General features: G+C 42.0%; 1 protein-coding gene across 1 annotated transcript; it reads right to left on the bottom strand.

The window, feature by feature from the left end:
* Positions 1-1,538: 1,538 nt before the first annotated feature.
* LOC138970138 (uncharacterized) lies at positions 1,539-2,896 on the bottom strand (the record flags this gene model as incomplete). The annotated part of the gene is made up of 3 exons (XM_070342620.1): positions 1,539-2,046; positions 2,103-2,520; positions 2,650-2,896. Coding segments are annotated over 3 exons (1,173 nt in total), but the record flags the coding sequence as incomplete, so codon positions are not given.
* Positions 2,897-15,642: the final 12,746 nt, after the last annotated feature.

The following is a 15,642-nucleotide window of genomic DNA, read 5'->3' as shown; positions in this document are numbered from 1 at the left end:
ATCACGTGACACAAAATTATGTATACATTCTTCTTGGCCACGTGAGTCCATTCCAAACACTGATTTTGGGAGAAGCGACAGGTTTTGCTTTACATCGATCACGAAAAATAAGCGAAAACAATATTTATATGTGAAAGAACTAAGCGGGAGCAGAGTGATGGGATATGGTGAAAAGGAAACAGATTTCTTGGGACTTGATTCTTGTAAGTGACATGAAAGGAGTGTCAACAGAACGGAATCATTTCGGCCGTGTCGCAATCGCATGGAATCAAAAACAAGTTATGTAACAAATGTATTGACACAAATACCAGGCTTCCATTAGAAACTTCTCGGTCTATCACGCCACTACAGCACAAACGACCACCACTAATTGTAATTCATGCATATTTGTCTTTTGATATATTAATATAGCATGTATTCAATATCTATTTCACATTTTATATTGATGTTAAGCGTTATAATTATATTATTTTATATTGTCTGTTAAGTGTTGGGCTTTGGTCGGGTGTCAATCGACCATGATAACATCGAAGTGTCAAATGGAAGCCTATCAATGTTTAAATGATCGATGAAATAAGCTAAAGTACAATCTTATTGAATCAATTATCATCAAAATGCAGGTGCTTTACACGTTTCAATTGTTCAAACATTTTTCAGTTGACCGCCGCTGCCTATTACGTGTGACGTTAGTGAAAAGAAAGAATGACGCATGTCCGACCTAGTACCTCCCAACCGTGCATCTACCATTCATCTGTTGACTTTACAAACATGTCAAAATGCGTTCCAAACATGTGGCCGCGTCTGTGAACGGCACTTGGGGGCAACAGAACCACTAATTCAGCACATACTGCCTGAGTCAAAGACTAACCACTACAAGAAAACAACGTCACAGCTCAACACTGATACGACGGCAGTGAAGACAACAACCAGTGTCTACTGCTCCAGAACCTCCAGCTTCAGACTTGGCTTGCAGAGCCACCTCGACGAATTGCAAAACGAAAAAGTCTTCTTTTGACAATCACCATGGCCATCGCTGTTTGTAATGGTGTGGTGAGGCTGTCAAGAATAATACTTGACATTTGAAGTTGCATGCACAAAACACACAAAAATGTTGCTTCAGAAAAAAAAGAAAATTAAACCCATCAAGACATCGAGACCACAATATAAGGGTAACTACCAATCCGGCAATTGGATAAGATGGCGCCAGAAAATAACGTTTCTATATTTCAACAAATCTACACAGACACAGCAGTTGTTGTTGTTTATTTTATTTTTGTTTGTTTTTGTTTTGTTTTGTTTTTCTTGCTTAAAGAGATTCAGAGATTGATGAAGAGATTTTCCGTGAGATTCAGTTGAGCATTCTCTGATAGAACGAGAACAGCAAAGACTTTTTCTATATCAAACAAATCTGCAAATAAACCTAATTGTTCTGCCAAGAGTTGAGAGATTGCTGAAGAGATTTTCCATGAGATTCAGTTTAAAGGGTCCGATAGAACGTTGCAGTTGCCGGGTGATTAAACCATCCCTTCCGTTCCAGTTCAGACTTCGCTATCTGCTTCAGGCGAGACGTCACTTCCCGTTTCAGACACGTGCATCATTCTCAGCCTAATCCTAATCAAATTCTCTCCGTCCTCTTCATTTCCCTCCTCGTCTTCATTTCCCATCTCCGCTCCCCACTCCCTCTTCTGTTCTTCCGTCTTCATCTTCTCTTCTTCCTGCAGTCTCATCTCTTCCTTCTCGTTGCGGCGAAGACAGTGCGGGCACGCACCCAGCTTGTTGAAGTCGGACAAGACGATCATCCCGAAGACCACAGCGAAGAGCACGATGGCCAGGCTGCCCATAGACTGGCTGGACCCTCTCTGGTCCACCTGGGACATCTTCTTTGCTTTGGTCTTGGACAGGTTGGACACGTTGACGGTCAGTTCCTTCTTGATTTCCTTGTCCCTTTTCTCCAAGAGTTTTTCCGTGGTCAGGTTGAGCTCTTTGCTGAAGTTCCGGACCTTGTAACACATGCAGCAGCATGGCAGGGTGGTGTTGGTGGGCTTCCTGCAGGGAGAGGTGGACGTTTGTGCAGCAGTGGTGGTGGGGGTGTTTGTTGGTGCAGTGGTGGAGGTGGTGGTTGTTGGTGCAGGAGTGGTGGTGGTGGTGGTCGCTGGTGCAGCAGTGGTGATGGTGGCGGTCGCTGGTGCAGCAGTGGTGGCGGAGGTTGTTGCTTGTGCAGCAGTGGTGACGGAGGTGGATGTTTGTGCAGCAGTGGTGGCGGAGATGGTTGTTTGTGCAGCAGTGGTGACGGAGGTGGTTGTTTGTGCAGCAGTGGTGGCGGAGATGGTTGTTTGTGCAGCAGTGGTAGCGGAGGTGGTTGTTTGTGTAGCAGTGGTGGGAGAGTCGGTTGTTTGTGCAGTAGTTGTGGTGGGAGAGTCGGTTGTTTGTGCAGTAGTTGTGGTGGGAGAGTCGGTTGTTTGTGCAGTAGTTGTGGTGGGAGAGTCGGTTGTTTGTGCAGTAGTGGTGGTGGAAGAGTCGATTGTTGGTGCAGTTGTGGTGGCGGAGGTGGTTGTTGGTGCAGTAGTGGTGGTGGAAGAGTCGGTTGTTGGTGCAGTTGTGGTGGCGGAGGTGGTTGTTGGTACAGTAGTGGTGGAAAAGTCGGTTGTTGGTGCAGTAGTGGTGGTGGGAGAGTCGGTTGTTTGTGCAGTAGTTGTGGTGGGAGAGTCGGTTGTTTGTGCAGTAGTTGTGGTGGGAGAGTCGGTTGTTTGTGCAGTAGTTGTGGTGGGAGAGTCGGTTGTTTGTGCAGTAGTTGTGGTGGGAGAGTCGGTTGTTTGTGCAGTAGTTGTGGTGGGAGAGTCGGTTGTTGTTGATGCAGCAGTGGTGGTGGTGGGTGGGACACAGGTGGTGGTAGGTGCGTTCATATCTGTTTTGTTTTCACACAGCACAGACTTTGTGGCAACGGTTGTAAGGTTTCCATGGCACCCCACCCTGCAACTTACTATCTTATGCTCTGCACTGATCCTGTTGCAGTCGTGGCAATCAAGCTTCAAAATCGAAAACTCCCTACTACCTTGAAAGCGTGATAGGCTTTCCTGGAAAGGTGTGTCTGAAAAGACAAAATCTCGACATATATGCAAACACGCAGATAAAAACACTGAGAGACAGACAGACAGACAGATAAAACGGTTTTTGTTGTTGTTGATTTTGTTGTTGTTGTTGTTGTTGTTGTTGTTTTTGTTGTTGTTGTTGTTGTTGTATATGCAAACACGCAGATAAAAACACTGAGAGACAGACAGACATATAAAACGTTTTTTGTTGTTGTTTTTGTTGTTGTTGTGGTTATTGTGGTTGGTGTTGTTGTTGTTGTTGGTGTGTGTGTGTGTGTGTGTGTGTGTGTGTGTGTGTGTGTGTGTGTGTGTGTGTGTGTGTGTGTGTGTGACTTTGTATGTGTGTGTTACCTTTCTGGGTTTTGAGACGCACGACGAAGCCTGGTAAGTCTTTGTCCAGGCACAGACACTGAATAAAGAACGCAAGTTCTTCTTCTGATTCCGCTATTGCCACTTTTTGGTCGCCACAGAATTCAGAGGTGGCGTCACCAATAAAATCGGTTACACTGTCTGTTATTTTAAACGATCTCCCTCGAATACAGCTGTTGCCTGCAACATAAAATGGAAAATGTTCCCAGAATTAAAGAACATCCCTTTTGTGCAAATTCGGTTCACTGTTGGCATGCTTAGCTAAGATTATTATGATGACGGGGTATTGGCAAGCCATGCAGGCTCTATAACTAGTCTCGATGAAGACAGACCGAGTGTTTAGTCATAATCTTTTTAGTCCGAAAGATTGACTGAATGTTCTTCTTCTTCTGCGTTCATGGGCTGACACTCTCACATACACTCGTGTTTATATGCATGAGTGGGATTTTACGTGTATTACTGTTTTTACCCCGCCGTTTAGGCCGATTTCGGGGGAAGCATGCTGGGCAGGTTTGTGTTTCTATAACCCATCGAACTCTGACATAATTTAGATTACAGGATCTTTTTCTTGTGCACTTGATCTTGTTCTTGCGTGTACACACGCAAGCTGAGTGTTCTAATATTGCTTTTTGTGACTTGCTTTTATCAACTAACACATTTTGCTCCATCGTCAGATTATGTTATTTACGGATCCTCTTTACTCGCTCAAACGTTAAGAAATCAATAAACATTGTGAATAATAGAGCTTGCCCTTGATAAGAGAAAAACTACACAGCTCCGTTTACCGGGTGAAATTCCGGGTAGAAAACATATTATATTCTGATACATAACAGCCAAGTTCAAAAACGCCCAAAGAAAGATACTTATTATGTATCGTGCCTAGATCCTGTGTCTGTCTGTGTGTCTGTGTGTGTGTGTGTGTGTGTGTTCGCGATGCACGGCCAAAGTTATCCATGGATCTGCTTCAAATTTGGTGGGCATATTCAGGTAGACCCCGGACACAACCCGGTCGATGAGAATTTTCAACACGTGCTCTCAGCGCGCAGCGCTGAACCGATTTTGGTTTTTCTGTTCATCTTCCCAGATCCATTCCCAGTAACTCTTCCTTATCTTCTCCAGTGTTTTGCGTTTATCTCCCTTCCTTCGTGTGGCGTCAATCCATATTCCCGTTACTATTTTTAGAAGGTCACTGTCGACAACGCTCAATCCATATTCCCGTTACTATTTTTAGAAGGTCACTGTCCCGGCGAAGCCGGGTATTACTCTTCCTTATCTTCTCTAGTGTTTTGCGCGTTTATCTCCCTTCCTTCGTACGGTGCGCCGGCAAAGCCGGCGTACACCCGGCAAAGCCGGGTCCCCGGCGAAGCCGGGTATTCGGCTCTACTTCTTCCCGGCGAAGCCGTACCCGGCGAAGCGGGTATTCATCTAGTATTTTCAATATTGTAGAGAAGCAAAAACCGGATTTTAAACAATAAATGCACTATAACCGCAACCACTACATTGGGGTGTGCACGTTAAAGATCCCACGATTGACAAAAGGGTCTTTCCTGGCAAAATTGTATAGGCATAGATACAAAATGTCCACCAAAATACCCGTGTGACTTGGAATAATAGGCCGTGAAAAGTAGGATATGTGCCGAAATGGTTGCGATCTGCTGGTGGATGTGAATGCGTGATGTATTGTGTAAAAAATTCCATCTCACACCGCATAAATAGATCCCTGCGCCTTGAGTCCGAGTCTGGAGATACGCGCGCGATATAAGACTTCATCTATCTATATATATACGACTTGTGTCTGTGTGTGTATCTGTCTGTCTGTGTCTTCGCGATGCACGGCCAAAGTTCTCGATGGATCTGCTTCAAATTTGGTGGGCTTATTCACAGAGACCCCGGACACAACCTGATCGATGAGATATTTCAACACGTGCTCTCAGCGCGCAGCGCTGAACCGATTTTCGTTTTTCACTGCACGTTACTATTTTTAGATCTCCCTTCCTTCGTGCGCCGGCGTCAATCCATATTCCCGTTTGTACGTTACTATATTTAGAAGGTCACTGCACGTTACTATTTTTAGATCTCCCTTCCTTCGTGCGCCGGCGATGCCGGCGTACACCCGGCAAAGCCGGGTCCCCGGCGACGGCCGGGTATTCGGCTCTACTTCTTCCCGGCGAAGCGGGTAATCATCTAGTATAACAATATAACCACTAGCTGTACGTGTTTTTGACCGCAAGAAGTCCTGTGTTGGTGTATCTCGTGTCAGATCAAATGTATAATGTGTTCGATGATAGGTAATAATAATAATAATAACGATTACTTATATAGCGCGTAAACCTCGTGGTGACGAGCCCAGAGCGCTTTACACTTACACAATCATAATACAAACAAGGAAAGAGAACTAAATCCGAATAAATTCAAACATGGTCACACACACCCACACACGCACGCACACACACACGCACACACACACACACACACACACGCGCGCGCGCACACACACACACACACAATCTTTCTTTCGTCATTGTCAATGTTCAGGTAACCCGCAATGTCATTCCATGTACGCATACGTTATTCTAGTACAACACACACAGGCACATACACATCCTCACGAACGCCACACTTTAGTAGATAATACACGTGGCAGCGCCGATGACTCACCGATCATGGGATCTCCTTCAGAGGTCTAACTTAAACATGTGTGTTTTGAGGGCTGTTCAAAAGGCAGATGGTGACTGGGAATCCCTAATGCTCCGGGGGATTTTCTCCCAGACAAGAGGTCCCTGGTACTTGAAGGATCTCTCAAATCCATAGTTAGTTGATTTTCTGTTTCTTTTTGGTTTACTAAGTACATTGGTATCTGTTGCAGAGCGAAGAGAGGAGAGGTTTGAATATTTTGATAACATCTCAGAGAGATAAGCAGGTCCTGTACCATGAAAGAAAGAGAAACAAATGCATGCAATTTTGTATTGAATACGACTTCTTACAGGCAGCCAGTGAAGGGATCTCAAAACAGGTGTGATGTGGTGTCTTTTAGGGGTCTTTGTGATTAATCTAGCGGAGTTGTTCTGTACTTTCTGCAGTTTTTCAATGAGATAGTCAAATGAACCAGAAAGAAGGGCATTTCCGTAATCTAGCCTTGAAAGAACGAGAGAGCAAATGAGGGTTTTTGTAGCATCGGAAGAAAGGCAGTGGCGGATGGAGCTAATTTTTCTCAGTTCATAGTAGGCATTTCTACAGACAGTGGAGACTTGTTGTTTGAAGCAGAGAGTTTCGTCGAAGATGACACCGAGGTTTCGTACTTGAGAAGCCAACTGAATATCAGTTCCAGCTATAGAGATTTGGGCAGGAAGGGATGGTTCTTTTTTAAGAGAAGGGGGTACAACTAGCATGATCTCGGTCTTGTCGTCATTAAGTTTCAATTTATTTTCGGTCATCCACAATTTCAAGTCAGAGATGCAGTTCTTAGTTGTCTCGATTGTGTTGGGGAGGTCAGTAATAGGGCCAGATTTTTGTAACTGAGTGTCATCAGCAAAGCTTTCATAGGAAACAGAGTGGCGAGAGATGACATTAGATATTGGTTTTGTGTACATGATGGATAGCACCGGGCCAAGTACAGATCCTTGGGGGACACCGTTTAGGCGTAGGCGTGGAGTAAACATTGCAACAACTAATAAATCCACTGATCTATTGATCAATGGATCAATCAATCAACCAATCAATCAATCAACCAATAAATCAATCAATCAATCAATCAATCAATCGACCAATCAATCAATCAATCAATCAACCAATCAATCAATCGACCAATCAATCAATCAATCTATCAATCAATCTATCGTGCAATTCCACAGAACATTATATAAACTGATTTAGCTTGAAATCGTGTTCCTGAAAGCCTGAATCCAGACTCGCCCATTATGTTATTAATATGATATTTTTTACACCGAAGTCATTTGTGCCAATGCAAAATCGATCATACTGTTCTTCAGGGAAGATAATATCTGAAACAGATCTGTGCACAAATTGCCCCGGTACGATTGTCATACACCGAGTTATATATTTACTGATCCTCTTCTGATGAAATCGTTTTGCGTCAAAACATTCTAAGTCTGGTTATGATTGTTGAAAGCCATTACCAGTATTTCTCTGTGGATCATTGCTTTTCGCATGGCTAGATGGAGTTTTGACCCTGGCATGCTTGACTGACTCATTGATTGATTAATGGCTTGATGGATAGACGGGTTGATGAATTTGTGGAGAGTTAACACACACACACACACACACACACACACACACACACACACACACACACACACACACACACACACTCGACCACACGTACCACACATAGTAGACACAGGATCATAGCTCGTCATGTTGACATCGTCCGGAATGACGTCATGGTAACAGGGCTCAGTAGCATTGCAGCCGCCAGGATGACCAGCCGGATGAGGCACATCGCCTGTAATGTTTGTGTAGTTTGACCTTTCCTCTTTCGTGACGATTTGGATGTCTGAAACAAGTCGCGTAAGGCGAAAATACAACATTTAGTCAAGCTGTCGAACTCACAGACTGAAACTGAACGCACTGCACTTTGTCACCAAGACCGTGTACTCGTAGCATCGTCAGTCCACCGCTCGTGGCAATGGTAGTGAAATTGACGAGCCAGAATAGCGCGGTAGTGGTTACGCTGAGCAGGATAGCACGCTTTTCTGTATCTCTATTCTTTTTATATTTAGTCAAGTTTTGACTAAATATTTTAACATCGAGGGGGAATCGAAACGAGGGTCGTGGTGTATGTGCGTGTGTCTGTGTGTCTGTGTGTGTGTGTAGAGCGATTCAGACTAAACTACTGGACCGATCTTTATGAAATTTGACATGAGAGTTCCTGGGTATGAAATCCCCGAACGTTTTTTTCATTTTTTTGATAAATGTCTTTGATGACGTCATATCCGGCTTTTCGTGAAAGTTGAGGCGGCACTGTCACGCCCTCATTTTTCAACCAAATTGGTTCAAATTTTGGTCAAGTAATCTTCGACGAAGCCCGGACTTCGGTATTGCATTTCAGCTTGGTGGCTTTAAAATTAATTAATGACTTTGGTCATTACAAATCTGAAAATTGTAAAAAAAAAATAACAATTTCAAAACGACCCAAATTTACGTTCATCTTATTCTCCATCATTTGCTGATTCCAAAAACATATAAATATGTAATATTCGGATTAAAAACAAGCTCTGAAAATTAAATATATAAAAATTATTATCAAAATTAAATTGTCCAAATCAATTTAAAAACACTTTCATCTTATTCCTTGTCGGTTCCTGATTCCAAAAACATATAGATATGATATGTTTGGATTAAAAACACGCTCAGAAAGTTAAAACAAAGAGAGGTACAGAAAAGCGTGCTATCCTTCTTAGCGCAACTACTACCCCGCTCTTCTTGTCAATTTCACTGCCTTTGCCATGAGCGGTGGACTGACGATGCTACGAGTATACGGTCTTGCTGAAAAATGGCATTGCGTTCAGTTTCATTCTGTGAGTTCGACAGCTGCTACTTGACTAAATATTGTATTTTCGCCTTACGCGACTTGTTAACTTTCTGAGGTTGTTTTTAATCCAAACATATAATATCTATATGTTTTTGGAATCAGATATTAACAAGGGATAAGATGAAATTGTTTTTGAGTCGATTTCGAAAATTTTATTTTTATTATAATTTTCATATTTTTAATTTGTAGAGCTTGTTTTTAGTTCAAATATAACATAATATTTATATGTTTTTGGAATCAGGAAATGATGAAGAATAAGATGAAATTATTTTTAAATCGTTTCATAAACAAACTTTTGGCCTAAATTTCAAACAATTTCATTGAAAAATTAGGGTGTGACAGTGCCGCCTCAACTTTTAAAAAAAGCCGGATATGACGTCATAAAAGACATTTATCGAAAAAATGGAGACAAAAAAGTCTAGGGATATCATTTTCAGGAACTCTCGTGTAAAGTTTCATTAAGATCGGTCCAGTAGTTTACTCTGAATCGCTCTGCACACACACATGCACACACAGACACACACACACACAGACACACACACACACACACATACAGCACACCCTCGTCTCGATTCCCCCTCTATGTTAAAACATTAAGACAAAACTTGACTAAATGTAAAACAAGTCGCGTAAGGCGAAATTACTACATTTAGTCAAGCTGTGGAACTCACAGAATGAAACTGAACGCAATGCAACACAGCAAGACCGTATACTCGTAGCATCGTCAGTCCAACGCTCGTGGCAAAGGCAGTGAAATTGACAAGAAGAGCGGGGTAGTAGTTGCGCTGAGAAGGATAGCACGCTTTTCTGTACCTCTCTTCGTTTTAACTTTCTGAGCGTGTTTTCATTCCAAACATCATATCTATATGTTTTTGAAATCAGGAACCGACAAGGAATAAGATGAAAGTGTTTTTAAATTGATTTCGAACATTTAATTTTGATCATAATTTTTATATTTTTAATTTTCAGAGCTTGTTTTTAATCCAAATATAACATATTTATATGTTTTTGGAATCAGAAAATGATGGAGAATAAGATGAACGTAAAGTTGGATCGTTTTGTAAAAAAAATATTTTTTTTACAATTTTCAGATTTTTAATGACCAAAGTCATTAATTAATTTTTAAGCCACCAAGCTGAAATGCAATACCGAAGTCCGGGCTTTGTCGGAGATTACTTGACCAAAATTTCAACCAATTTGGTTGAAAAATGAGAGCGTGACAGTGCCGCCTCAACTTTCACGAAAAGCCGGATATGACGTCATCAAAGACATTTATAAAAAAAATGGAAAAAAACGTCTGAGGATATCATACCCAGGAACTCTCATGTCAAATTTCATAAAGATCGGTCCAGTAGTTTAGTCTGAATCGCTCTACACACACACACAGACAGACAGACAGACAGACACACACACACACACACACACACACACACATACACCACGACCCTCGTCTCGATTCCCCCCCTCTATGTTAAAACATTTAGTCAAAACTTGACTAAATGTAAAAAAAGATGAGTTTTCTGAGGAATTTCCCGCGTACATATCATTCGTATGAACTTTCCATAGAAACAATTAAGCCCGTACTAACGTTAACACTTGACTCGTTGTTGTTGTTGTTGTGCGTGTTTGTTGATTTTGTTGTTGATGTTGATGTTGTTGTTGTAGTAGTGGTGGTAGTAGTGGTAATATTGGTAGTGGTATCAGTGGTAGTAGATGTAGTAGTAGCACCAGTAGTAGTAGTAGCACCAGTAGTAGTAATAGTAGTAGTAGTAGTGGAGTTGGTAGTAGTAGTAGTAGTAAGCAGTTGTTGTTGTTGTTGCTGTAGTTGTTGTTGTATATGGGAGTATTTATCTTCTTGTTATTTGTTACGTCATTGGCGGCGACACGTCGAAGCTTTCTCGATCAAATCGAAACAGTGTCGGCCACATGTCAACCAGTTCGTATTGACAGAAAGTTTGTTTGTTTGTTTAACGCCCAGCCGACCACGAAGGGCCATATCAGGGCGGTGCTGCTTTGACATATAACGTGCGCCACACACAAGACAGAAGTCGCAGCACAGGCTTCATGTCTCACCCAGTCCCATTATTCTGACACCGGACCAACCAGTCCTAGCACTAACCCCATAATGCCAGACCCCAGGCGGAGCAGCCACTAGATTGCCAATTTTAAAGTCTTAGGTATGACCCGCCCGGGGTTCGAACCCACGACCTACCGATCACGGGGCGGACGCCTTAACACTAGGTCAACCGTGCCGGTATTGATTGACAGAAAGCTAACATAAGCTAACAATAGACGTTTTTCGGAAATAACTCTGTCAGAATTGTCAAGCGGTGTGGCAGAGTAAGAGTTACTTGTTGTGCTCCTTTGTAAGCATGTTGCTGAATATGACTCATTGATATGAGTAAAATTTGTTTTTAAACCAACAGCCGGTCGGCAGAGTGATGTTGCGTCGCCTCGCCTTGAACAGCTTGCCAAAATCTTCTCAGTTATTTCCAAACATCGTCTATTGAAGCGTTTAAATCGAGTGCGCTCGAGTGTTCAGTCGTTCTGGATGAGATAAAACTGTGTGTGTGTGTGTGTGTGTGTGTGTGTGTGCGTGTGTGTGTGTGTGTGTGTGTTGTGTGTGTGTGTGTGTGTGTTGTGTGTATGTGTGGGTGTGTGGGTGGGTGTGTGGGTGTGTGTGTGTGTGTGTGGGTGTGTGTGTGTGAAAGAGAGAACTCAGAACTCAGAACTTTATTAAATAAGGATAAAGGTTTTAAGCTTAGCCTAATCTTCCAACCTGTCCTGTTAGAGAGAGAGAGAGAGAGAGAGAGAGAGAGAGAGAGAGAGAGAGAGAGAGAGAGAGAGAGAGAGAGAGACACACACACACGAACACACACACACACACACACACATACACAAACAGACAGACACTGACAGAGAGAGAAAGAGAGACTGACACAACAGCCAATCCAGGTTTCCCAATTGCTTCGTTTCCGGCCGATTTATGTGGAGCACGTGATGCGCACAAAAAAATATTGGCGGTCCAGAAGTGTCGTCTGCGCAATGATCGCGGCGACTTTCTTGACCGCCAAGGACGACCGCGCACGTTGTGAGACGTCATTCGTTAGACCTCAATAGCAACTGTTACAGTCTCAGAGACAGACAAATAGACAAATAGTGGGACAGACAGACGTAGAGACACACACAAAAACAAACACAGAAACACAGACAGACAGACAGACAGAAACACAGGCAGACAGACGGACGGACGGACAGAAGTACGGACAGACAGACCGACTAAGAGACACAAACTGAATTATTTATGGTACTTACCGTAAGGAAAGACTTCACGGGTCATCAGAATGCCGTTGTAGTTAGTCAAGTTTTTGGGTTTTAACTTTGTACTGAATTTAAACAGCTTGCACAGGGTGTCCTCTGGCTCGAACAGCGCCGCCACACACTCTGCACGTGCTAGACGCAGCTCTTCACACAGTGACCTACATTGTTCTGAACTGTTCACGTTGCGAGCTGTCGCGATGGGTTCCGCGGACAAAGTGTGATTCTGCCATGTTTTGAAACTGCTCTCTCCTGCCAAACAGACAATAGTGTTCGTCGAATAAAAATACTGCTTGTGTAGTTGCTGCTGCTGCTGCTAGAACAACTACAGCGACTACTTCTACTGATGCTGGTAAAATTGATATCATTACAACTATCACAAGCTGCGAAGAGGCTCTTTTTGGGTATTTCACACGTGATATCCCCAGAGAGAAAACCTTCATAATTAATCACCTTATATTGATATCGAAAATGTGCATAAGCCAGTTTAAGTACGGAAATCCAAAAACTAACATGAAGGTCTTATTTCAGAACCAAGCTCGACTTCGAAATTTCTAGTAAAATTGAACTGTGTATAAGAATATCGATAAATAGTAGTATAGTGCTGTTAATGTAAAGTTATTTATATATGCGCCGTATGATGCTGTGCTGAAAACTAGTATTGTAATTGGTAATTTGTAAATTCTCGCCTTTTGTCCATCGAGCGTTGGATTAATTAACTTGTTATGTATTGTCCCGCTGAAAATGGTATTATTTAACAGAATTATGGGAACAACAACAACAACACACACACACACACACACACACGCACACACACACACACACGCACATACACGCAAACAAACGCACAAACTACTAGACATAGCAAAGGTGAATGAAATAGCTGTAATCGATAGAGTAACTGTAATGAAGAAAAAAGAAAATAAATGAAAAAAAATTGTCCATCATATGAATACATGTCCAGGCTAGGTATTAAGGATAAGCGGAAAGAAGTAGAAAAAATTAAAAAAAAAGACCCCCCCCCCCCCCCCCAAAAAAAAAAAAAAAAAAAAAAAGAAGGGTTGCAGCAACTGAGGTCAAAAAAAGAAAAGGAAAAAAAAAAAAACAAAAAAAAACACCTACTGGTTCTGGTATAACTGCTATCATTACAACTACTGTTGCTGACAGAACGGCTATCATTGCTGGTATAACAACCAACCTGAACTACTGCTTCAGATGCTGCTGTTCCTCGTACTTGTCCTCTCAACCCTCACAAACACACACACACACACACACACACACACACACACACACACACACACACACACACACACACACACACACACACACACACACACACACACACAAACGAGTCGATCAAACGAGTAAATCAAACGTACCGGCAAATTCGCAGATGACGTGTTTCTTTGCTTCACATTGTGTTGAAGACCACACGCTCTCGAGTTTTGTGTTTCCAAATTCGCCGATGACGTGTTTCTCTGCTTCACATTTTGTTGAAGACCACACGCTCTCGAGTTTTGTGTTTCCAGTCATAGCAAATTTTGGTATGCGGGTGCATGACTTATTTTGCACCTCCCAAAAAGAGCTGCAGTTTCGATCCCACGCGAACAAGTCTTCCTCCGCCCTCACACGGTGGAGACCGATCCAAACACCAGTGCTGTGGAATAAATCGATCAATATATCAAACAATCTGTCAATCAGAAAACCAATCAATCAATCTTCTTCTTTTTATATTTAGTCATTTTTTCTTCTTCCTCTTCTTTTTACATTTAGTCAAGTTTTGACTAAATGTTTTAACATAGAGGGGGGAATCGAGACGAGGGTCGTGGTGTAGTAATTACGCCTTACGCGGCTTGTTTCTTTTCTCTCTCCTCTTTCTCTTTCTCCTCTTCACTCTTTCTCTTTTCTTCCTCTCTCTTTTTACATTTAGTCAAGTTTTGACTAAATGTTTTAACATAGAGGGGGGAATCGAGACGAGGGTCGTGGTGTATGTGTGTGTGTGTGTCTGTCTGTCTGTGTGTGTGTGTAGAGCGATTCAGACTAAACTACTGGGCCGATCTTTATGAAATTTGACATGAGAGTTCCTGGGTATGATATCCCCGGACATTTTTTTCATTTTTTCGATAAATACCTTTGATGACGTCATATCCGGCTTTTTACATTTTACATTTAGTCAAGTTTTGACTAAATGTTTTAGCGTAGAGGGGGGAATCGAGACGAGGGTCGTGGTGTATGTGCGTGTGTGTCTGTGTGTGTGTGTGTGTGTGTGTGTGTGTGTGTGTAGAGCGATTCAGACTAAACTACTGGACCGATCTTTATGAAATTTGACATGAGAGTTCCTGGGTATAAAATTCCCAGACGTTTTTTTCATTTTTTTGATAAATGTCTTTTATAACGTCATATCCGGCTTTTCGTGAAAGTTGAGGCGGCACTGTCACGCCCTCATTTTTCAACCAAATTGGTTGAAATTTTGGTCGGGTAATGTTCGACGAAGCCCGGACTTCGGTATTGCATTTCAGCGTGGTGGCTTAAAAATTAATTAATGACTTTGGTAAAATTGTAAAAAAAATATGTTTTTTATAAAACGATCCAAATTTACGTTTATCTTATTTTCCATCATTTGCTGATTCCAAAAACATATAAATATGTTATATTCGGATTAAAAACAAGCTCTGAAAATTAAATATATAAAAATTATTATCAAAATTAAATTTTCCAAATCAATTTAAAAACACTTTCATCTTATTCCTTGTCGGTTCCTGAATCCAAAAACATATAGATATGATATGTTTGGATTAAAAACACGCTCAGAAAGTTAAAACGAAGAGAGGTACCGAAAAGCGTGCTATCCTTCCCAGCGCAACTACTACCCCGCTCTTCTTGTCAATTTCACTGCCTATGCCGTGAGCGGTGGACTGACGATGCTACGAGTATACTATTACGGTCTTGCTGCGTTGCATTGCGTTCAGTTTCATTCTGTGAGTTCGACAGCTAACTTGACTAAATGTTGTATTTTCGCCTTACGCGACTTGTTGTAAAAGTTGAGGCGGCACTGTCACACCCTCATTTTTCCATTAAATTGATTGAAATTTTGGCAAATCAATCTTCGACGAAGGCCGGGGTTTGGTATTGCATTTCAGCTTGGTGGCTTAAAAACTAATGAGTGAGTTTGGTCATTAAAAATCGGAAACTTGTAAAAAATATAAAAAGTATACGGTCTTGCTGCGTTGCATTGCGTTCAGTTTCATTCTGTGAGTTCGACAGCTACTTGACTAAATGTTGTATTTTCGCCTTATGCGACTTGTTTTCTTTTTG

The sequence above is a fragment of the Littorina saxatilis genome, linkage group LG7 (assembly GCF_037325665.1).
Source record: "Littorina saxatilis isolate snail1 linkage group LG7, US_GU_Lsax_2.0, whole genome shotgun sequence".
Classification (NCBI taxonomy): domain Eukaryota; kingdom Metazoa; phylum Mollusca; class Gastropoda; order Littorinimorpha; family Littorinidae; genus Littorina; species Littorina saxatilis.
The sequence above is the reverse complement of the archived record's forward strand: the minus strand, read 5'-3'. Positions and strand labels throughout refer to the sequence as shown.